Raw genomic sequence first — 24,869 nt, 5'->3', positions numbered from 1 at the left:
TATTTAGATTTTAAATTTGGTAGAAAAATCTTAGTAGCTAATTAGATACAAATTTATAAACTATTTATGAATAATAAAAACTAGTTTAAAAACCAATAATTATTTAATTCTTAAAATAATATCTAATTTCATTATAACTAATTTTATTTTTTTTTAAATTGAATTTTATTCAATAATTTTTTTTTTTAGTGTTCGTTTGGCAAGAAATCATGAAGAAGGTTGACGATGCAATTGGTAATCTGAACACAAAAAACATTAACCACGAGAGTTTGATTAACGTTATATTTCAGCAAGACTCTAAAGTAAGAGAATGTGTTCATTGAATGAAGTGTGAAGTGATGACTAAAAACTAAGAAAATTTGAAAAAAAAAATGTCATTTAATATCTTGTTCCTTTATTGTTGAATTCAAAAAAAGTTGTAAAAGTTTTGAGCCACACGATTAAAGGAAAGGTTTTGAATGTTATGAAACAACGAAAATTGCCGACGAGTCACTCTGTTTATTTCCACGCGGCATCATTAATGCCATTTCAACTATATATTAAATGAACTTAAATTTTATATAAAACAATGTTGCAATAATTTCATACTCCTCTACTTCAAATTATCCCTAATTTAACATTTTTATATACTGATTAAAACTAATAATATATTGTAATTTAAAAATTGAAAATACTAAAACAGGACATAATTTAGGATGAAAGGAGTATAATTTTATTTAATATTTTACATGTTCTATCTTCTTATTATTTGTCTCCGTCCGGATGATGGGTCCAGATAATACCTGTCTACTATTTGTATCCGTCCGGATGATGGGTCCAGATAATACCTGTCTACTGGATACACAAGTTTCTTGAAGTTTTTCTAAATATAGTAAAAGAAGATAGAAGTTGTCCCAGGATGTGGCAACAATAGCTATCAATGAGTTGGATAAAAGTCACTGTTATATCTTAAACAACTTTAACTTATTATCATAACTTGTGTTGTGATGTCTACAAATAACTACTTGCCTCTCTGTCCCAATCCAAAATTTAGGAGTTTAATAATAACACTATACACTCTGCTTTCTTTGAGTCTATGACAAGTATATCAAAAACCATTTATTACAATATATTCAAAAGTCTTTCGTACTACCTAAAATACAATAACTCTATCGGTTCTTTTATGTATTGTTACATTGTGTATTGGTGGTATACAGTATCTTTGTTTAGACTCTGGAACAGTCTAGTTCATAGTTGGTCAACGGGTCAGAATTCAAAGAAACTATCAAATTAACCTATAAATTTATATTTTATTTTAGTTTTTGACATATATTACAAAATTTTAATATTATTTAAATATTATAGTAATTTTATTAGTACCAGTTCAATTACAATTTTAAATACATTAACTTTTCATATTCAAGTTGATCTGAATGAAAATGTTCAATAAATTAGCTTCTTCTCTACCTTTTTTTGCATCAAGGTATCAAGTTGGTCTAAATGAAAGTGTTCAATAAATTACCATCTTTTCTACCTTTTCTTGCATCATGGTATCAACGCTTCCCTGTTCTAAGTTTTGGTATTAATGTGAGACATTAAAATCTTGAAAACCTTTTTGTTCTCTTGTTTCAATCACTAATCCTTCCACGGATTCTTTGGACACCTGTTTTCTTCATCCTAATGAAAAATATTGGCCTGATGCCATGATTCTTGCTTTGAAGAATAAAATCTAGTTTATAGATGAAACTCTCTTCAAGTCTAGAAATTATCCATCTTTTGGATCATGCATTGTCCTATTCCAGATTAATCAAGTATTAGATTTAATCAAATACACAAAGTTAACAATGGGTGGAATCTACTTTTGAACTCTGAAAGGATCTCAGGGAAAGATATTATCTAGGATATCTGTTCAGAATTGTTAAATTACTTGAAAAGGTTGTTCACTTTCAAACAAGAAAGGTGATTAGATTATGATGTAGAATTTATTGATTTGAATCATCCTTTTATACATCATGAGATGGGAAAGACCAATCTAATTACTAAAATAATAATTACTCTACAAATGATACCTGCCGATTGGTCATTTCAGAGATTAAAATAATACTATTACTAAGAATTTCATATACTGATAAAAAAAAGTACAACCGGGTCTTGAAAAAATATATACTCTACTCAAGATTATAAACCAGAGATACTTTAGTTGTTCAATCATTCACCTTTTATTCCTAGTTTTATTAGTCTCTGAAAAACAATATGTATCAACTTTATTGGTCCCTTGCCTAATTAGGGGGAAAAATACCATCAACTATATAAAAATAACCAGGACCAATGACAAACATAAGACTAACGTACTGGAGGCCATTCGAATTTTAAGTGGTCCTTCAGAAATTTCTTAAAGCTATCCTCTGTGCTTCCTCTATAGGGTAGAACCTTCAATGTAGAACAGAGAACAAAAACTTTAAATGGATACAATTGCTTAAGAATTTCAGGGTCCCTATCATAATCCTGCCAAGAAAAAATAAAGCTGTGATTCCAGATGCTAACAAATATATGTAACTCAATACATACACTACACATAATAAAATGTTTATGGGAAGTATGCCTACTTACCTTTTCAGTTATTACAACAACTGGTTTGGAACCAAACTTCCCCTCTAGTTCTCTAAGTTCGGCTCTGATTATTTCAATATCCTGGATTAATTGAAATAGTATAAAATAGCATCTTAGTCGATGTCTAACTAAACCACATAAGAAAATTCAAAATAAATTAATAAAATAGAAGTAGACAAGGCTCAATATGATCCTCATGCAGTTATCTCTCAAACCATTGTCGATTTTAACAGCACATCAGCAAAAAAGAACACATAACAGGTTTAAATGTGTTTTCAATTAACATGGTGTGCCGTCAGTCAACAAATTATTTCTTCCAAATTCGGGAGAAAAGTGTACCTTGGCATGGAATCTATGATGATCACTGAAATCTATTCGATCAACATAGAGTGCTCCCATCTGCATCAGCATCAAGTTGTCTGCAGTTTAGAGATCAAATAATAAATACAGACAGAAATAAGGAGAAAAGAAAATGAAAATCCTTAAAATCTATACAACATTACATTTAGATAGCATGGCAAACAAAGAGGTTGGTGTGTGTCAGGTCAGTCATTATGCTTGGAACACCCATTTAACCCTTATTGTCTCTCAATTCCATAGTCGATAATTTTCTAGTATATTTTAGTATTTACTATATGATATATTAAACAGCTGTGACAAGAATCTCAGCCACTTAGTTAAGCATTTCATTAACTAGTATTGAGTTATTTTACTTCTAATAGATTTGGACGTTTAGAAATCACACAATTATATGACTTTAGATAAAATGGTAGATAAGTCTTAGGATGTTAAAATGAAACAGTCAATATATTTGTGTCTAGATATAAAATAAATTTCATTAAGGAGAAACTACTATGGAGGAATACCTTTTGAATCTGCTTCACAAAAGGCTCTGCAGAACCAATAGCAGAAACACATAATACAGTAGCTTCATGAAGAGCCGTCAATGTTATTTTGGCATTGATAGTTCCCACCTCAAATAAGTACGTCGGATCCATTTTTGTAAAGAAAATTGGAACAGACCTTTTAATCCTTAGGATCATTGATTCAATATCCTTGAGAGCATGCTCAGAAACCTGTTCTACCAAAGTACAATTTTCAGTACTACGAGAAGCTTTTAAAACTCGGCCAAACTTAAATGATCATGCAAACAGCAAAACTACACTGATGAAAGAAAAGCTAGCAAAAAAGGTATGCAGTTTTTTCTTGAAAAAAGAACTACAAATATAATTTTATCATACCAAATCTGCATGATGGATTACAACTGCATCTGCTCGCCTAAGTGCAGTCAAAGGTTCCCTTAATGGTCCCCGCGGCATTAGTTGAAGGTTACCCCAAAGAGTTAATCCATTAACCATTACAATATCCAAATCTCGCCACAAGCTCCAATGCTACCTTACATGTAGATAATACGGTTTAGAGCAAATGCCACATCAAGGCAAAAAGTAAAATCTTAATTTGTGAAGCATTTGTGTCACTAACAGCAAAGCAGTAGCTAATGAAATGAGAATGAACATAACTATCAGAGCAGATCACAAGTGGGGAACAAGGTATGTTCAGGATATAATTAAGAACAAAATCAAAAAATAGTAGATTAACAAAGTGACGGAAATAATCAAGCGGGGAGAAGAATTGCATTACCTGCATAGCATCGTCAAGAACTACAACCCCAATTTTTTCTGAATCAAGAGAATCCTGAACCTTCAGTTCAAGGTATTGTTTCTCATGCCATGAACTCTTACAAATATCAATGTAGCCATATTTTTTGATAAAATGACTTGCAACAGCAGCTCGATTAGCACCAACACCAAACTTAGTTGGTGTCCCAAATAAATGCCTCCGAAGCATGTTGACTTCATCCCCACCACCATAACCCTGACAAACACTGACTGCTTCAGTTTAAACTTAAGAAAATCAAGAAAACCGGTCATAAGTTATAATCAAGTGTCATTATTTTACAGGGAAGTAAATCCTAAAGGCATCGCAAAACAATACACACCTCATCCATTGTCACATTTACGTATTAACCAATTATCAAACTAAGTTAATCATTTATGCGCTCATAATCATAGTTATCTGGGCCAGTTCAGACTAGCCAGTTAAACTGGTCTGAGTGGGAAACCAATGATATGATACACATGGTGTAAAGTGGTCGATGGATTGAAAAGGCTACATACAATTATTTTCTCTCATACCTTTGCTTATCCAGGAGACTTTTGGATACGTACGACTTTTGCTTTCATATGAAATTTAGCAGTCATGAATCTTTATAACTAATTTGTTCAATGACTTGATCAGTGACTTGACTTAGACAAACTATTCAACAAACACTTGTAGAAAAAAAAAATTAAATAAGTTTCTCTCTTAAATTAAAATTAATTTAAATATTAGTTAATTCGTATAAATTATTTCACTTAGCTTCTTTAAACCTTAACACAGTTAATTTTAACAAACATAAGAAGCTTGAGTGTTTAAGAGAAAGTTTACATGAACATGCCAAAGGGCATGATAAAAAATATTTTCCATAAATACTTTTAGTAGAAAAAGATAAGAAGAAAAAAATAAAATCAGTTTTCCCATAAGCTAGAATTAGCTTATGTACAGACTAAATTATAAAAGTTATTTCACATCAGTTTTTGCATTTGTTTTCAATTTATGTAAAAGCTTATGAAAAAACTAATTTCATTTTTCTTTCTTATACAATAAGTGCTTAATAATCAATCAATAAATAACCACTGAGAAAACTAACAATTTATCTAATTAAATTCATCATTTATGCTTTTTCGGCTTATTGTGGGGGAAAAAATCACTAGTCTTTAAAAAATTGAACCAAGAAGAAACCGTAAGAGGTAATAATTTGGGAAATGCAAAAAGAAAAAAGAACAATACCCTGGAAAGAACGAGAGGTGAAATTCCGTAACGCGAAAAGCAGAGAGCGAGGTACTCCACCATAGGCGTCTTCCCATTGCCTCCCCAGCTCAAATTACCAACGCTGATCACACGAACTGGCAAACTACACACACAAAACAGCAACAACCGAAAAAACGGTTAGTTAGTGAAGTTAAGGATTCGTTTGGATAAAAATTAGAAACGCGTTTTTACGAATTGAAAACCGAGAAGGAAAAATGGACCGTTGGACTTGAAAAAAGCGGTGTCGGAACAGTGAGCGGCGCAGTGAGAGTGCGAGTTTGTAGAATGTGGAGGCAATGGAAAGGAAAGGGAGCAGAGAGCGGTGAAATGGAGTGAGGTGAGAGAGAGTGTGAGCATAGGCTATTTCATTCACCACTCTTCTCACTTTCTCCATTATTTCTCCTTCTTCTTTTCTTCTTCCACCTTCTTGGCCTCACCATAACCTAACACCCCAACAAATTTTCAATTGCCTATGATAAATAATACAAAAGTTATTATAATTTTAGTTTCTTCACAGATTCATTCTAAATACTTTCTAATAAATATACAAACTCCTACAAAGTTTCTATTAAAAACTATTTTTCAAATATCTCTAAAACAAATAAATAAATAGTTGTTTGGAAAATTAAAATATTTTTAATTAAATATGTTGATAATAGTCACACCAAAAAATAGATTAACAGAAAATCAAAATATCACTTTTAATCTAACATCTCAAAATAATGAACATGTGAGTTTTTTTTTACAGTGCTCCTTAATTGCAAATACTCTTCTTCTTAAATATTGTTACTTATATTCGAAGAATTCAAAAAATTCTAACATAAAATTTATTGGTGTTGTACTTCATAAAATTATGCATATTTACGTTGTTTGGAGGAGAAAAAAAAGCAATGTTATTTAAAATTGCAGCATTTAACTAATTAAGATATTGATTAAAAATAAACATTTTAATGAAAGTTAAGTCTATGTTAACTAAATTATCTTAAGAATTAAAAATATACAAAATGTTAAAAGTATAATATCATAATTTTATGATGTTACAAATTAAAATAAAATATAATTATAAATTTTAAACATTTAAAATATAAATAATATTACTAAGTGAACTTCAAGTATAAGTTAACTCCATAAAATCAGCTTAATGAGATATGTTTGCATTCATTTATATACAAAGAAATACTCTGATATCTGTATACTCCGTCATGTAAATTGGAATTTTCAACCATAACATTAATATATATTAATAATAATAAGTTTGCATGTAAAAAAAAATGTTTTTATTTATCAATTTGATTGATTTTATCAGTTTGATATTAATTTTGTACTTCATCGATTTTGCATTAATTTTTTAACATTAAAACATGTGGGTCCGGTTCACTTAATGAGAAGCATGATGATGAATTTCTTAAAAGTAAAATATATTGATGATTCTTATTTATCTTATAATTACTTAATTGATTTTTTTATTATCAAATGTGAATATATATATATATATATATATATATTCAGGGAATGAACATTTTAGTACATTTCTTTATTATCTATAAATTATTTTTTCATGACCTATTTTCAATTTTACAAAGACAAACAATTATTGTACTATTTTTAATATTTATTGTGTTTTTATGTATGTTAAACACACAAAAATTAACCAACTAATATTCCATTACAAAATGTCATATGAAAATTATACACGATAAAAACAAAATCAATGAGACATAGTTTAAATTAAGAAATAAAATAAATTTAAATTTATAAAAATTAAATTTGATTAATACTTATGGGATCAACTAATTTAATTAAAATAATTTTTTAAAATAAAAAACATATACAACATTTTAAAAAAATAAATTTAAATATTATAAATTTAATTATTTTAAAAAATATATAATTATAATTACATAATAATATATTTGTTTTAAAAATATAAATTTCATTTATATAATAAAACTTGTATAACTATATTATTTTATAACCTTTTATGTTTTCTAACTATTGTATTAAATAGTCTTATTAAATTTATTTATAATTTAATAAGTTAATTTTTAAAAGTTTAATTACATTTAAGTCTCTGATATTTTGGATAATTTTAACTGAGTTTCTATTAAAAAAAATTAGCTTATCTCAGCTTATCTATAACTATAAATTCTATATTTTTCACTTGAGATTATACAGTTTTTTTTAAACTGGGTAGTATGATTGTTATCTTGTTTCATTTTATTTACATATTATTTTGTGTCAGTATTAAATCACTTAGTTTTATGGTAATCATAATGTGTAACTTTTTTTTTTGTTGGATGAGGATAAAGAAATATTAAAAAAATTTAAAACGAAAACCTAAATATGTGTTTGGAGACTGGAGGACAAACGTGATATTGGAGTTGAGTGTGAAGGTCATGGAGGATCTAAAACTTACAAACAATTTTCTTAACATTTTACCTTAATCTTTATTCTCTCATTGTTGAAAAACTTACAACCAACTTGCTTAGATTTGATTCTACCATCATTCATTTTGTTATTATTGTTTCCTTATTTTGTTGTTATTGTTGAAGGTTGTGGAGAATAAAAAATTTACAACCAGTTTGCTTACACATAGTTATTTGTTTTGCAATTTCCCAAACATTTTATTTAAGATTTTGTTTGCTTTCTTTTTTATTTTCTTCTACCTTCATTTAACACGTTTTCGTTTTCAATTTCATCTAAATAAGTTGTTCCTTATCGTTTTGAATCAAAAAGACACATGTTATTGGATGTTCCATAAATATGTCTCGATAACCTTCACCACTTCATGCAAACTCAAATTCCAATTCCAGACTTATTTTGTTATTCATTCTACACTTGTTTCATGGTCTCCAAAAACTCATTGAAATTTTTGTTTGGATTTTTTTTTGTCCATTTTCATTTACCTTCATCCAACAACAAATAAAAGTCACTTACTATATTAACGACTACAAGACTATGTTAATTAATATTAAATAAAATAACATAGAAAAGTAAGATAACAAAGACAAAATAATAGTCACATCACCTAGCTAACAAAAATAAAAATAAAAAATATAAATTTTTGAATACTCAATAGATAATTTATTTTTTAATAATCATAAACTTAAAACTTAATTAAACCATTTTTATAATCCATAATTATAAACTACAAGTTTATTACTTATTAACTAGTTTATAAACAATGAGTTAGTAAATTATAAACTATTAGACAACTAACCAATTAGTTTTTTTATCAATCATAATCTTTGGTATAAAATATTAAGTTGTCAATCATAATCTTGCATAGAAATGAAAACAAATTTACAAAATTTTAGTATATTATACTTCTTTCTTATTCAATGAGTCTCTTCTATTTTATAAGTTTTAATAAATTTTAATAAAAAAATGTGTTAAAAATGTATTGTTATAGAATACTGATAACACACAGCTGTAGCCAGCACTCCTCCACAAGATTTTTTTTTTATTCTAAAACACTTATATTTTCTTTTCATAATACTTTAAAAATCGTTATTATAAATTAATTAAAATTTTAAAAATACTTTCAAAACTTTTTTCTAAAGAATCCCACAAAGCCTAAAGAAAGTAAAAAAAAGACGCGTGGGGTTTACACGACACAAGAGAGACGACGAAGCTCAGGTGGAAACTTGAAAGACAAAAAAAGAGCGAAATGTGGAAAATTCGGGCAGCGAGCAAAAGGGCCACCCGGGCAGCGGGCAGCACTAGGCGCCGTTTTCAGAGTTCAGACCCTTAGGACGAAAGAAGGAGCCATCATTTATTATTAGCTACTGCCCCACTCACCCGAGCCTCAGCTTCGCAAGTTCGAAGCTCAGCATCGGACCGAGCCTCCTAAAAGAGTCCAAACCTGTGCCCCTCGAAAACTCCACGGAAAGGGAGAACTAACGAAGCAAGGGAAGAGAGAGAAAAGAACAACGCGTTTCTAGAGAGAGAAAGACGAAGCGAAAAAAAGAACGAACCGATTAGAGAGAGAGAGCAGTGGGTTTCTAGAGAGAAAGAGAGCGAAGGGCGCGCGCGATGGTTCAGATCGCGAGGAGGAAGAAAGGGCGGCCGTCAAAGGCGGATCTGGCGCGCCGTTCCGGTGAATCTCCGGCAGCCGAGTCGCCGTCCGATCTCCGGCGAAGCCACCGGCGCCGGAGCGTGAGGTACAACATCATCGACTACGACGGAGACTACCTCGACGACGAGGAGGACGAGAGGAGGCGCGAGAAGAAGAAGCTCAAGCTCATGGCGAAGCTGAACCAGGATGGCGAAGAAGAGCGTGAAGAAGAAAACGACACGACGCGGAGCGGTACTTGCGCTGATGCACCGGCGGAAGAATACGAAGAAGACGAAAACGAGCAAGAGGAAGAGCACGAACACGAGCAAGAGGAAGAGCAGGAAGAAGACGAAGACTGTGTGGTAATGCATTAGTTTGAAATTGCGGTTGCGGTTTTGTTGCGATCTTTGATGTTACTGGAAATTGCGGATAAATGCGGCCCCGAATACATTGTCAACGCTAACAATCTTGACGTTTCAGCAGAATTTGTGTGTTAGTGTCACTGAAATTCCTCTTCGGTGTAATAACCGATTGGTTTTGGGAATTTTACTCAATTTTCTCTCTCTAGATTTCTCTCTGTCCGTGTTGGGATCTAGAGAGAGATTAACTAACAAGTCAACTGTCAAACTAAAACACAGAATCTGATCTCTCTCTCTGTGTATATATATACACTCTCTTTCTCTCTCCATAGGCTCTCTCTCTCTATAGATATATATATAGCTGTCTCTGTCTGTATTGTTTGTCTCTGTCGCACTCTCTATTATAAATATAAGTGATGAGTGAAGTATTTAGCCTTTGGACGCTATTAATTGTGTGCGTGTGTGTTTCTAATGATGACAGGTAAAGGGCAGAAAAGTAGAATCGAAAGGGCTCCACTCTATTTCTGTTTCAGGTTCGTGTGATTTTAATTGGGGTACTTGCTGTGGTTGTGGGTGTGGTTTTTTAGTTTTTATATATATGGATAATTGAAAAGGGAAAAAGTGATGACTGCTCAAAGGGTACCAGTGGTTTTGTTTCTGCATCGTCCTTTGTGAGTTTTCATCAATTTGCCCTTTTTTTTTGTTTTTATTTTATTTTACTGTTAGGAACTCCGGTGATTCTTCAATCTGGGATTCCGTTGCCTGATAAGAGAACTCTGGAATTGATCCTTGACAAGCTTCAGAAGTATGTGTTTTCTTTTCCCATTTCTCAGGGTTTGGGGGTTTACCGTGATGAGTGATTTCTAGAGGGTGCATGTTTTTGGGTACTATTTTTGTTTTCTGACTATTGCGGGGATCTGGACGATGGCAGGAAGGACACTTATGGTGTGTTTGCGGAGCCTGTTGATCCAGAAGAGGTTTGTCAAATTTTCCTCCTCTGAGTTGGTAATCTTGCTTTTAGAAAACACCCCTAACTCGGAAGTTCAAATTCTGTTTTAACTCGCAGCTTCCTGATTATCATGATGTGATAGACCATCCTATGGACTTTGCCACTGTGAGGAAGAAGTTGGCAGCTGAATCTTATACTACCTTAGAACAATTTGAGGTGTGCAAACTTGTTTCAGCTGCTCATAATTGGAGGTGTTTGCTGTTTTGTATTGAGTTTTTAATTGTTTGGTACTGTAGATTTAGATGCTTGGACTTGAGAGCCGAGACTCAATTTTAGGCATAACATAACCTGCTCTGTCTTTTCTTTAATGAATTCAGCAATGATGACTCTTGTCAATGATATTATCAGTAAAAAAACTTGGGTTGTTAGCTAGAGTCTGCCAGATGTAGCTAGTGCTTAGCATGTAAAGAAAACGTTCGGAATGATTAGTTTCTTGACTCAATCAGCATAATATTGTCAATTTTGAACTGGTCTTTCTGTAGTAACAGTGTTACTTACGGATGGTTATTGCATCATTTTATTAGGCAACTATGTGCTGCATATTTTATTTTCTTATTGGTTGATGCATCATCCCATTTTATTGTATTGTTAACTGAAGTCTGTCAGGATTTGTTAATACATTCTGAAAATGGCATGATGCTAAACAGTTGTTGCTTGTGTGCTTTTGATGGGTTTTTATGGGTGATGATTGTAGGAGTATAATATGAATGGGATCGGATGAGATTTATTGTTTATTTGATTGTGTTTTATACCCATGAGAAACATATCTTTCAACCTGCTAATTAAAGGATCTAACCACAAAGAAGGTGGGAAATCTTTTTTATTTCGTACCTGTTTGATTGGCAATGAATTGTGATAGTCTAACTCTAACCCCACTTTGACTTGGTGTGAATATTATAGTTTAACTCTTAAGGATGTGGAACTTCAAAACATATCATCCTCATCATTTATTTTGATTTTGATCATGCTTAAACTATCTTATGAGCACAAGTTTCTGTTCCTTCCTAGACCTTATCTTGACAAAAGGGTAGTTTAAAATTGTCAATGACATAATCTTTGTCTAATTATTGATTTCTTTGTCTATTGCCTTCATTTATCTTTTGTCAGAAGTATAAAAAGTAAATGATATTTGGCACTTGGTTTCTGTTTCTGGCTTCCTGTTCTTCATGGGTATTTCTCAGATGGCAAATGCTAATCCCTGGAAGGATGTGGTACATTAGATGTTGGGTTGGGAAACTTGATTTTCTAAGAAAACTGAGGCAGTATCTGTGGTATACATACATCAATCTTATTTTTAGTTAGAAACTGTAGTTGAAGATTTCTGAGGTAATGGTTCTTGCTTCACGAAGTTCTGTAACCTATTCTGGGAAGGAGAAATTGTTTTCTTAAAATTGTTTATCCCTGATAACCTAGTGTGGCTTTTCTTTGTAATGACAATTTGTAGATGCAGAGGCGGGTAAGGGCCATGGTTCCCTCCCAAATTTATTCCAGTGCATTTAAATACTATAAAAATCATTTATGGCCTCCCAAAATTTAAAAATGATTTACGGAAATTGCCATATTTGTTGACAGCTAGGAGAGAAGTGTAAGAATGATAGGTGTTATGTGTGAGTGTGTGATTGTAATGTATTTACTTATTTGTAAAAAGTATTACATACGCACATGTGTGTGTGTAAAATATGAAACTTTGTATATTTTATGCATGTGAAAATTTATTTTTTTTAAATTATATTTTTTTGGTTCTTGGATCCCATCTAATAAAATTTGGCTCTGGCTCTGCCTAGATGTTTTTTAAACAATTCAAGAAACGCTAGAATGAACCTTTTTGCAAATAGATCCCTCTATTACATAAAAGTCCAAAATATTTTTCTGTCTAGTATTTTCTTAACTGTTCATTAATTTTTTTATCTTCTTAATCGAGTAAAAATTGGAAGTCAAGATTTTACTCTAATTACACTGACTTGTGAATGGAATCGTTGAATGCAGAGTGATATATTGTTAATTTGCTCAAACGCAATGCAATACAATGCAGCAGAGACTATATACCACAAACAGGTATACAGTTTGATGCTTCGCTGTGTTCCCCTCTCAACAAGTTCTACGTCAGTAATTGTTTTATTTTGCTTACTGTGTGACTCCTATATTTGTCACAGGCACGATCAATACAAGAACTTGGACGGAAGAAGTTTGAGAAATTAAGGATTGGCTTTGAACGATCTCAGATGGAGCAGAAATCAGAACAAAAAGCAGGATCTAATTATTTGGTTAAGAAGCAACCAAAGAAGCCTCTAGTACGTGCCTCACAGGAACCTGGTGGTTCTGATTTCTCTTCAGGAGCAACTCTTGCTACTAATGCAGATATACAGCCAACTTCCCATCCGATGCAAGGGGGTAGATGTGAGAGGCCTGGCAATATTGATGGTATTTTGGAGGCAAATGCTTTCTGGATTGATGCAAATCAAGAGAAAGCTGAAGACTTTTTATCAGGTATCTCAGTAATGAGATCATGCTATTATCTTTATCCCGTTACATTTGTCTTCATTATTCCTAAACATACATGTAAAGGAGGACTCTTGCGTAAAAAATGTAGTTACTGATTTTGATTGTGTTGCTTTATTCTTTCAGGGAAAGGCCTTCACTCTAATAAGTGGGGAAGGAAGTCTGTTGTGCTTGACGAAAGTCGGCGTGCATCTTATAACATATCCAGTCAACCAATTGGTCGTTCAGAATCAATTTTTATGACTTTTGACAGTGAAATGAAGCAGCTGGTTGCTGTATGTATCACGAGCAATGAATTTTTTTTCTTGAATAGTTAGTTTTCTTTTACTCATAGTTAAATCATAAAATGTTACAATTTGTAATTTTCGGATACAGGTTGGACTTCATGCAGAATATTCCTATGCTAGAAGTTTGGCTCGTTTTAGTGCATCTCTAGGACCCATTGCTTGGAAAATTGCTTCCCACAGGATTGAGCAGGCACTGCCACCTGGCTTTAAATATGGTCGTGGTTGGGTTGGAGAGTACGAACAGCTTCCAACCCCAATATTAATGGTTAATAATCAGGTCCAAAAAGCAACTAGTTTGGTCATGAAGTTGCATTCTACTATTGAATTAACAAAGGCTGACAAAAATTGTAAGAATGTGGAACCCAGCATTGAACATCCTGTACATGGACAGAGGCTTGAAGGAAAATATCCTTTGATGCCTGATTCCGAAGGAAAACCTTTCTTTGGTTCTGCTGGAGTAAGGCTCTGTGCTCCTGCCAACATCCTAAATCAGGAGCAGAACAAACAATCCAGGAAAATAGGCAAACCTGAAGATAAGGGTTTGAAACAAGACGGGTTGAATTCTTTATCCTCAAGTAAGCAGAATAATAAAGGTCTGGGTGCGAAGCTTACTAGTAACACTCCTGCAGCAGAGTCCAAGCCCACAGAGATGGTGACAGGGAACGTGTTCAAGCAGCCAGATGTTAGTGGAGAGTTGCCTAATGGAAAAGTGACAAATACAAGTTTAAACAGACAGGTCACTGGTCCATCACCCGAAAGTACATCAAACCAATCAAGCAGGGCAGGTCCTGTTGTCCATGGGAAGGAGCTAGGTGTTTGTGACCCTGTTCAGTTGATGGGAATGTTTGCAGAAATGGCTCAAAAGCAACACAATTCCAATCATTTTCTTGTTGATACTCCACCAGTGACACTATCGAGTCCATCTGGACAGAGAGATGATTTAGGCAATGCTTCCGCAGCAGCTGCCCGTGCATGGATGTCTGTTGGGGCTGGAGGGTTCAGACAAGGTCCGGATAATTCTAGTTCACCCAAAAATCAGATATCTGCAGATTCTTTGTACAACTCAACAAGAGAGTTCCATCAGCATATTTCAAGAATTCGAGGGGAGTTTCCCTCTGCTGGAATGCCTTTCCAACCATTTCAAGCACTTGCTCCTCAATCTAGTCACACTGGCACTGTTTCACAGTTTCCCAACCGGCCTATGGTTTTCCCTCTGTTGGCATCTGCTGACCAATCTAGATTTCAGATACAGTCCCCTTGGCGAGGACTAAGTCCTCGTAGCCAGTCAAGGCAGAAACAGGAAACCTTTCCACCTGACCTGAATATTGGTTTTCAACCTCCAGGGTCACCTGCAAAACAATCTTCTGGTGTCCTTGTTGACTCACAGCAACCGGACCTGGCTTTGCAACTATGATAAGGCATTTCTGTCTTGGTATGGATGTTTCCAATTGGATTGAACTGGTCAAGGAATTTTCATTGCAGCTTCTGTCACGGATGTTGAATTTGATCCTTAAAAGGCTTGCATAATAGATGTGAAAATGCCAAACTCTACCCGGATTGGATTTAGCACAGGTTAGCTCCGGTTCAAAATAATTTTGACAGTGCAGGAGACTGGATTTAACAGAAATAACTCAACGACTTACTATCATCATTTCCAGATGAGGATTGCCAAATCCATGCAACACGTCTCCGTTAACCTAGGGTTGAAGCTGTAGAAAAAAAGTCTGCATGTTCAGTGATTGTATCGGTTGCAGGCAAAATATATTCCTGATACCTTGTATGTATATTGTTTACAATTTGATTGCCTGGATATTTAAATCCGTTTGTTGGATGACTACTCATGTATCTGAATTCGTGGTAGGGCATCACTTCTTAATTATGCTATTATTTTGTACATGAGATTTACTTGTTACTAATGGAAAACGATTGCTTGTGTCTTTTTCTTTGCATGTCAACTCTACTTAGCCCCTTTGCAAAGACTTGTTCTCCTTGTCAAGGTATTCGTTGAGAGTTTAACAAATTGAGCCGATTTAATTTTCCATATGGCACCCATAAAGTTTTGTTCTCTTTGAAACGCTAGTCAATTATTCTTATCTATACCTGTCTTAATCACCTGTACACAAAATGAATATGTAGGAGTGGAAAGGGAAATTGCACTTTACTGATTCGAGAATGGAATTAGTCAATTTCTCATCTCCCTTAACTCAGGCTGAGTATGACACGCCGAAGCAATTATTAGTTAAATGAAACCAAACAGCAACAATCTACATGGTGGTTCCAAGGTACAATGGCAGCTACCAACAACAAATTTGGACAATCTCTGTAGTAACTGTTTCAAAACAGAATCACAAAAAAATCCGTTGTGTAGTTAATTCTGACATAGGTAAACAGAAGTAGTTAATTCTTGTTCTGATTTTAGAGAACAATGAGAAGTAGTTTTTTGTATCCTCTACAATCGTCTATCAGAAGTTGAGTGAGTGGCACTGTGAGTGTGGGCAACATGTGTGGTTTATACTCTGTAAGAGAAGTGAGTTCGGGAGTGTGAGTACATACCAGTTACGCCATTACATATGGTATCAACCTGGTTGGAACGTGTGGGAAAAATGGTAACTAACAAGGAGCTGGAAACTCGTTTGAAATCTTTGGAGACTACATTCCAAGATGTGCAGTGCAACAAGCCAAAAAAAAGTCATTGGAGTCCATGCAGGAGATGCTTGAGAATGTGGTTTCTTCTATTGCAACATTTAATGAAGACAAGGCTATATTGAGTAATGTTGAACCTATTTTGGTTGCAGCTGATGCGACTTTGTCTGTTCTTGATCTTGCATATAATACAATTTTCTTGTTTGAGGGCACTAATTTTCATGAATGGAAGGTTAAGGCTGAAAATTCTTTGAAATTGGAAACGACTCCAGAGGTTCAAAGAGAAAAATTGTTACTGCTATTCATGGATGAAAAATCTTTCTCCTGGCAACGACATTACACTCATCAAACTGATTTCAAGAATAAATCTTGGGAACAAATTCTCCAGGATGTGGCATGCCGATTTGGTGATAGTGTGTATGAAGATCCGGTAGTGGAGTTATCTCCTATACAGAGGACAATGTTTGATTCAAGTATTGGGAGATTTTCACTTTATTTTAGTTCTTTTTAATTTTGGTGTTTAATATTCTGTTTTCATTTCCGCAATAGTTTGCTGCTTTGATTCTAGTGTATTGTTTTAGACTTCATTTTGTTTTTACTGTTTTCGTTTGATTTGTTGTTTTTAATTTCTTTTATCATTTTAATATTGTTTTGAAACTGTTTTACTATAGTAGGCTCTCTAGTTAGTTTTGTTTCTTGTAAGATTGACAATACATGTCTTAAAGGCCTTTTGGTTAAAAATAATTGTTTGGATAATTTTTTATAATATTTTTGTCTTGTAAAAAACTCTTTGTTTTGAGTCTTGTTGTTCTAGGCTGTCTAATTTGGTAGATTAGACTGTGACATTCTAGAAGGTCTTCGTTTTTATCTAGTTAACATGCCTTTTCATATAGATTTTTTTTAGAATAGAACTTTTCTTTGTTTTTATTATAGATATGTTGTTTTACTTTGTAATTTTTACTTTTTTTAAAGAATCATTTTCATTATATGTTTTCATTAGATGCTCACCATTTTTTGTGTTTGAATGAGTTTTTTTTAAACTGCTTTTGAGTTCTTCTTTCACGTGAATAGTTCTGTTTTCATTAGTTGTAATATAGAGTCTTAACATTGATTGAAATATTTGTGAGATTTGAACTTATTTTCTTTTTGTGAGATTTCCTTATGTTATAAATGTTTCAGAACTTGTATTATTTTTTTAAAATTGTTTAATCTTTATGTGCTATTGAGATCATTTAGGCCATTTTTTATTTTCAGTCACTTAGTTAAATTGCCTTACTTTGTATCAAATTTACCTTGTACATCCTTTTTGTGTCTTATAACTTTTTTTTATAACTTACTTGGTATCACCTTTTATGTATTATTATAAAGATAAGTGATATATTGACCACTTGTATAATTTATAACTCTATTTTTTCCTAAAATTTCAATTAATTATATGTTTTATATTGGATAGGTTGTCAATGTAAATTATTATAAATTCTCTAATTTTATAATTTTTAAAAGAAAAGAAAAAGTGTTTGGCTGGAATATGATTCTCTTTGGTTTGTTATGCATTTACTGCTAGGACAAATGTTTCTTGGATGTTTCATAATCGATGAAATACTTGTCTTAATTACTGTGAGAAATTAGTTTTAGGGTTACTCATATTTTTTGTGAAGAAAATGCGTATGCTGATTCCTTGGTTGATTTATGATTTATTCATAAAAAATATTTTCATTGGTATAATAGGTTTCCATCTAGTCTGTTCTTAAAATTCTTTATGAATAGATATAGTCTACCTATGTATCATTTTTGTTAACATATAGGTTTTGGTCTAATTCCTCCATATTTTTTGTATTTTTTTTAATAATACTTTTTTTTATGTGATGACAAATGATTGTTATTACTTGAGGTGACAGTCTAGCTGAAATCTCAAGTTGCATAATGATGCCTAACATAAAAACTTTTATTTAAAAAAGAAGAAAAAGTGATGATTAAACTTGGTCTTTTAAGTTTTGTTTTTTTATAAATATTATACTAGGCAATGTAAATGAGCTTTTGGAAAAACCAAAATAACAATTTAAAGGTAAAACAATTTTCTTTCTAAAAATATGCATCACGCACTCATTTTTAGAATAGTTTTATGAATTTTTCCACTCTACATCGTATTTTGGTGCTGAAGCAAAATGTTGGGGAAATTGGTGCCTTTGTTTCTTTAAACAAATGCAAAACATGTCTTTTCATGTTGAGCCTTTTCTAACGAGTGTTTGTGTTGGGCCTATCGTGTCACCCGCTATCGGGTCGCTATCGGACTACTCATAATATATAGTTCCACGCACGAGTTGACAGTCTTGGCGTGAGGCGTGTGTTGGAAATTCCACATCGACTAAAGATTAGAACTTTTCATTGTATATAAGTGGGTGCAAACCTTAATCTCATGAGTCGGTTTTATGGGATTGAGTTAGACTTAAATCTACTTTCTAATAATTTTTCTTGAAATTTAACGTGTGAACCAAAATTGTGCATGTCCTATTTTCCTTATAGTTAATTTATATAATTTTAATAAAAAGTAACTAACAAATAAAATAATATTGAAAAGAAGTAAGTCTTTTAATTTAAATCATCAAAATTGGTATCTTTAAAATGATAAATTATTTTAAAACAAATAAAAATTTAATATTGAAAAATGTTTTAATTATTTAATAAAAATATAACAATTAAGTTAATTCAAATAAGTTTAATTTTATAAATTCAAAAATATATTTTAAAATGCCTAGACAAAACTATTAAATTGCATAATAGCAAGAAACCTAATTTTATTATAAATTATTATATATAATAGCTTATTATTTTCTTAATAGATCTCTTAAAAGTTATACAAATAATAATTTATAGTTAATTTTATAAGCCAGTTCATATTCAATCAAATTATATTTGTAATTTTATTTTTCATGCTATACATTTATGATCCATGAGACTTAGACATTCTTCTTAAATGACGCATTCGTGTCGAACATACCGATATGTATTGGTGAAGTGTCCAATTCGAAAAATATTTGTTAGATTTCTAACAATTCTATCACAATTCTAACACAATTTTAAAAAGGAAAAATACAATAATTTTTTAGGAAGTCAAATTTATTGTATAAATTTTTATTATGATTATAAAAATAAAGAACAAATTCTTTTGAACTAGTTATAAAAAAATATTTTTGTTCCAAAAACATATAAAACATACTTATACACATAAATCTTTATTGTCAATTTACATAATTCATAGTTATATAATATATAAATTCGTATTTTGGTGTCCTACATTTTATATATTATACGTATCTCCATGTGTTGTGTCATCCATGTTTGTGTCATGTAAATAAAGGTTATGATATTTATATTTATAAATAGAAGGAGAAATATGAATAAATCTTAACACATTACTCATAAATTCATGTCTAATATTTTTAAAATTTAAAATTTGCATTATTTTATTATTAATACATATCATACACCACAACAACAATGACATCTCTTCTCTTCTCTTGCCTCCAAATCTCTTCACTTTTGACTACCCCTTCAAGCCACCCCTTTTCACCACACAGCCGCCGTTTTGGGAGACCCTTCTGATAGGAAAGAAATATGAGAACACGGCATTTGATTATCTGTTGGCTTAAGTGGCTGTTTGATTCTCTGTTGGCTCAAGTGGCTGTTTTGAATCTATGGCTCTAAGTTTTTTTTCTGAATTGGAGAAACCTGTCCGCATTCATAAGCCTCAATCTCTGCAAAAAGTGGTGCATTTGGCTAGACTTCAATAGGATATTTTAAAAGATTTAGAGAAGAAATTGCATGACAGTAGAGTGATTAGTGATCAATTTTGATACTAAAACCAGATATGCAAGAACATGGTCAACCTCATCTAGTTCTTCCAAAACGCCTACTATTACCATTTGAATCAAAATCAATCTTCCCCATCCATGTCTGCTTCAGTTAATGCAGATTCTAAAGGTAGCAATTCATTTTCTATATCTCACAAGGAAGTTAGTGACAGTAATGCTAAAGGATTATGTAGGTTTTGTGGTGAAAGATGGGATAAAAATCGTCTCATGTAATGTAAAGTATGGGGTAAGCTCAATGCTATCTTCTCTGCTAAAAAACAAATTGAGACTGAAATAGGTCAAGACACAGATTGTGAAACTGATCAAGCTCTTATTAATAGTACCATTGCTTTGATTCAGGAAGCAGATGTTTGAATTTCATTTAATGTTTTGCAAGGGATTCCAGGGGGGTAATACGTTGCAGATTAATGGCATTATTAAGAAGCAGTCAGTGCCTTTCCTTATGGACATTGGGGGCACGCATAATTTCATTGATGACAAGTAGGTTAAGCTGTTAGTGCTGAACACAGTTTATTAAGAATTTTCCAGTCATGGTTGCTTCAGATAGAAATTTGTTGATTACTAGGAAGTGTGAGCAGATTTCTTGGACATTTAATGATCATAAATTCACATCATATTTCTTAGTTTTGCCAAGCAATACATTTGATATTATTTTGGGTATGCAATGGTTCAAAACTATCGGAAAATTTTATTGGAACTGTTCTACTTCAACTATGAGATTTCATCATCATGGGAGTGAAGTTTTATTACAAGGAGAGAAACCAGAGACTATTCATGAGTTGAAGGGAAAGCTAAAGCAGCTATTGGGTGCTTCTGTTTTATTGGTATTGCAGGGTTCAATGTTGCTTACTGCAGATACCACTGATAATGACTCTTTAACACCAGCACAACATCAAGATCTTTCAGTGCTTTTACAGCAATTCCAGATGTTATTTGTGGAACCTACTCAGTTACCTCCTAAGCGAAAATATGATCAAAGATTTCTCTTATAAATGACACTTATGTTTGTTAAAAAGCTCATCGATATCCTCAGGCTCAAAAAGAAGAAATTGAGCGACAGGTCCAACAATTATTGTCAACTGGATTTTTAAGGGAAAGCCAGTTCTTATGCTTCTCCCTTGGTGTTAGTGAGAAAAAAAGGATGTTTCATGGAGATGATGTACTGATTTCAGGAAACTAAGTGCATTCACCATCATTTTTTTTTATTCCTCTGATAGAAGGTTTGTTGGATGAATTACATGGTGCATGCTATATATTCATAAAAGGACTTTTCGCACCCACAGTGGGCATTATGAGTGGGTTGTACTACCTTTTGGGTTATGTAATGCCTCAACTACGTTTCGGTAACTAATAAATGATATATTCTGGTGTTATTTAAGGAAGTTTATACTGGTTTTCTTTGATGATATCCTAGTTTATACAAAGTGTTGGAAGGATCATTTGCAATGTTTGACTACAACATTACAGATATTTGGAGAAAAATGGTTTGATGGTCAACTATAAAAAATGTTTATTTGGGACATGTCATTTTAGTTGAAGGAGTAAAACCAAATCAAGATAAAATTTCAGTCATTCAACAATGACCTATTCCACAAACAGTGAAAGAATTGAGAGGATTTGTTGAGAGCATTTATCTTTAGCTTTATTGAATGATGTTGACTTTTTGGCTTAATCATAAATCCCACATAGATGAGTTCATTGTTTGGAGAGGAGGTTTGAGAGTTATAAATTAACCTCTTCTCCTTCATTGTAATACATCCTAATTTGTAATATCTTCTCCTACAATAATAAAAACAGACTGTTTTAGTTGTGTTTGGAGATTAGATTAAATTGGTAACTTCGTTAACAAGTTTCGGGTGTGTTTTTCGTCTTTTATTTCTTTTATTTTTTCATTTTATTTATTGGTATTATACTGCTTTCCTTTTTGTTATAGTATAGTATTCAATATTATTTGTTGGATAGGTTTGTTAGTGTTCGGTTTGATTCATTTATTCTAAATTGATTCATTTCATTAGTTATGTTGTTTTAGGGGAGAAATTACTTGATTTTCCCAACAAGTGGTATCAAGAGTCGAAGGTTTGCCCTTGAGTTGTCTACTTTTTTTTATTATTGAATACTATATTGAATCCAAGAAGTGAAGGATGTTGTCTTAAATATTTCATCCAGGATGTCAGGCTCCTCGTCATCATGGTCCAGGCTTCCGGTGTCCAATTTGAAATTGACTGTGGAAATATTTGATGGCACTGGCCATTTCGGCATGTGGCAAGGAGAGGTCTTGGACTTTCTTTTTCAGCAGGGTCTTGATATTGCTATTGAGGAAGAGAAACCAGAAAAGGTAAAGGATAAAGACTGGAGCATCATCAACCGATTGGCGTGCGGAACAATTCGATCCTGCTTGTCCATAGAGCAGAAGTATGCTTTAAAAAATGAGACTTCTGCATACAAATTATGGAAGGCGTTGGAGGACAAGTTTATGAAAAAGAGTAGTCAAAACAAACTCTTGATGAAGAAAAGGTTTTTGAAAAAGAGTGGTGAGAACAGACTCCTGATGAAGAAAATGTTGTTCCGATTTGACTACCAACAAGGTACTACTATGAATGAACACATCACTATGTTTAATCAATTAGTAGCAAACCTGTTGAATTTAGATGTGAAGTTTGAGGATGAAGATTTGGCTTTGATGTTGTTATCATCTCTTCCTGATGAATTTGAACATTTGGAGACTACGCTACTTCACGGGAAGGAGAAAGTGTCGTTAGATGCTGTTTGTTCTGCTTTGTATAGTCATGAATTGAAAAAACATGATAAGATGAAAACCAAATCAACGACATCAAAAGAAACATTGGTGGCAAGAGGTCGTCAGCAAAGCCAGACAAAGGGGAGAAAAGGAAGGTCTAAGTCTAAAGGTCGAGCCGTTGCCAAAGATGAGTGTGCTTTTTGTCACGAGAAAGGACACTGGAAGAAAGATTGTCCAAAATTGAAGAAGAAAGGGAAGACTCTGCAAGATGCAAATGTTGCAGAATGCAAAAGTGATGTGGAATCAGATATCTCTTTAATTGTCTCGCCTTCAGCATCATCACATCCAGATGAGTGGATATTGGATTCAGGTTGTACCTATCATATGTGTCCCATTCGAGAATGGTTTTTTGAATTTCAAGAACTTGGCGGCGGGGTTGTTTACATGGGTAATGATAATCCATGTAAGATAGCCGGGGTAGGTTCAATTAAGCTGCGGAATCATGATGGATCCACCAAAATTTTGCGGGATGTGCGGTACGTGCCAAAGTTGAAGAAGAATCTCATCTCATTGGGGGCTTTAGAATCTAAAGGCCTAGTTGTGACGATGCGAAATGGAATTCTTAAAGCAACTTCAGGAGCACTGGTGATGTTGAAAGGCGTGAGGAAGAACAATCTGTATTACTACCAAGGTAATACAATGGTGGGGACAATAGCGACAACAACTTCTAGCACTAAGAAGGATGTCGAAGCAACAAAGCTGTGACATATGAGGTTGGGACATGCTGGAGAGAAATCCTTGCAAATTCTTGCCAAACAGGGGATTGTTGAAAGGTACAAAGGCTAGCAAACTTGAATTTTGCGAGCAATGTGTTTTGGGAAAACAACGAAGAGTGAAGTTTGGCATTGCAATTCACAATACCAAGGGTATTTTGGATTATGTGCATTCAAATGTGTGGGGACCTGCCAAGACTTCGTCAATCGGAGGTAGGCATTATTTTGTTACTTTTGTTGATGATTTTTCCAGGAGTGTTTGAATGTTTAGCATGAAGAACAAAGATGATGTGCTTCATTGTTTAGGGAGGAGGTTTGAGGGTTATAAATTAACCTCTCCTCCTCCATTGTAATACATCCTAATATGTAATATCTTCTCCCACATTAATAAAGCGGGTTATTTCAGCTGTGTTTGGAGATTAAGCTAAACTGATCGAATTCCATTAACAAGTTTTGAGTGTGTTTTTTCTCTTTATCTCTTTTATTTTTTCGCTCTATTTATTGATATTATACTATTTTCTTTTCTATTGTAATATAGTATTCAACATTATTTATCGTTATGCTCGATTCATTTATTCTTAAATGTTCATTTTACTAGTCGTGTTGTTTTAATGGAGAAATTATTTAATTTTTCCAAAAACAAATGAAGCTATTAATTTTTCATTTTACTAGTCGTGTTGTTTTAGTGGAGAAATTATTTAATTTTTCCAAAAACAAATGAAGCTATTAATTTTTGGACATTTGATTGCAAATTGAAGAAGTTGGTGGATAAGCTTCGACTGTCCCAACAACCTTATCAGACTTACACTTTTGGTGGGAGAATTCTAAAAAGGAAAGGGAAAGTAGTTATCGAAAATCAGCAGGATTTAAGAGATAAAATTCTGCATCATTTTTCATGACTCAGCTATCAGGAGACATTCTGAAACGAAGTTAACTTATAGGAGATCAATTCTTTTGGAAGGATTTACAAAGAGATGTTAAGAAATGGACTAGAGAATGTGCCATTTGTCAAAGGTTCAAGTTTGAAAATCAGTTACCTGCAAGGCTTCTTCAACCTCTAGAGCTTGGATGTCTTTTTCAATGGATTTCATAACAGGGTTGCCTAAATCTAATGCTATGACTCTATGAGTGTAC

General features: G+C 32.8%; 2 protein-coding genes across 4 annotated transcripts; one reads left to right on the top strand and one right to left on the bottom strand.

Annotated features, from left to right (window-relative positions):
- Positions 1 to 2,067: 2,067 nt before the first annotated feature.
- Positions 2,068 to 5,967, bottom strand: LPXK (tetraacyldisaccharide 4'-kinase family protein). Of its 3 annotated transcripts, none has more exons than XR_016521881.1 (8): positions 5,721 to 5,967; positions 5,479 to 5,602; positions 4,231 to 4,464; positions 3,831 to 3,980; positions 3,456 to 3,665; positions 2,929 to 3,008; positions 2,590 to 2,670; positions 2,068 to 2,484 (listed from the first exon to the last, which is right to left on the bottom strand). XR_016521881.1 is itself a non-coding variant. In XM_068638839.2 (8 exons), the coding sequence occupies exons 1-8, from the start codon at positions 5,891 to 5,893 to the stop codon at positions 2,323 to 2,325; spliced, it is 1,194 nt and encodes a 397-aa protein (XP_068494940.2). In that variant the 5' UTR covers positions 5,894 to 5,967; the 3' UTR covers positions 2,068 to 2,322. The 3 variants fall into 3 exon arrangements, 2 of the variants coding, with proteins under 2 accessions (XP_068494940.2, XP_090160276.1); XM_068638839.2 differs by having other exon boundaries at positions 2,929 to 2,988; XM_090304150.1 differs by having other exon boundaries at positions 2,929 to 2,988; positions 3,831 to 3,984; positions 5,721 to 5,955.
- Positions 5,968 to 9,182: 3,215 nt separating this feature from the next.
- Positions 9,183 to 15,647, top strand: LOC137831241 (uncharacterized). The gene is made up of 9 exons (XM_068638838.2): positions 9,183 to 9,918; positions 10,397 to 10,448; positions 10,642 to 10,720; positions 10,847 to 10,892; positions 10,982 to 11,080; positions 12,911 to 12,979; positions 13,078 to 13,411; positions 13,550 to 13,698; positions 13,799 to 15,647. Exons 1-9 carry the CDS (start codon positions 9,535 to 9,537, stop codon positions 15,122 to 15,124), a joined length of 2,538 nt encoding a protein of 845 aa, XP_068494939.2. The 5' UTR covers positions 9,183 to 9,534; the 3' UTR covers positions 15,125 to 15,647.
- The last annotated feature ends 9,222 nt before the right edge of the window (positions 15,648 to 24,869 follow it).

This window comes from Phaseolus vulgaris, chromosome 6 (genome assembly GCF_051622355.1).
Source record: "Phaseolus vulgaris cultivar YP4 chromosome 6, ASM5162235v1, whole genome shotgun sequence".
Classification (NCBI taxonomy): Eukaryota; Viridiplantae; Streptophyta; class Magnoliopsida; order Fabales; family Fabaceae; genus Phaseolus; species Phaseolus vulgaris.
This window is presented reverse-complemented; position numbering and strand designations above follow the sequence as displayed.

Bases quoted from the DNA above. Each gene is read 5' to 3' on its own strand.
- LPXK (XM_068638839.2), bottom strand. From the start codon at position 5,893: ATGGAGAAAGTGAGAAGAGTGGTGAATGAAATAGCCTATGCTCACACT. The intron at 5,603-5,720 runs GTCCATTTTTCC...TTGTGTGTGTAG, and splicing joins CGCTTTTTTCAAGTCCAACG to TTTGCCAGTTCGTGTGATCA. The intron at 3,666-3,830 runs GTATGATAAAAT...TTGGTAGAACAG, and splicing joins TAATCCATCATGCAGATTTG to GTTTCTGAGCATGCTCTCAA.
- LOC137831241 (XM_068638838.2), top strand. From the start codon at position 9,535: ATGGTTCAGATCGCGAGGAGGAAGAAAGGGCGGCCGTCAAAGGCGGAT. The intron at 13,412-13,549 runs GTATCTCAGTAA...TTATTCTTTCAG, and splicing joins AGCTGAAGACTTTTTATCAG to GGAAAGGCCTTCACTCTAAT. The intron at 13,699-13,798 runs GTATGTATCACG...TTTCGGATACAG, and splicing joins AAATGAAGCAGCTGGTTGCT to GTTGGACTTCATGCAGAATA.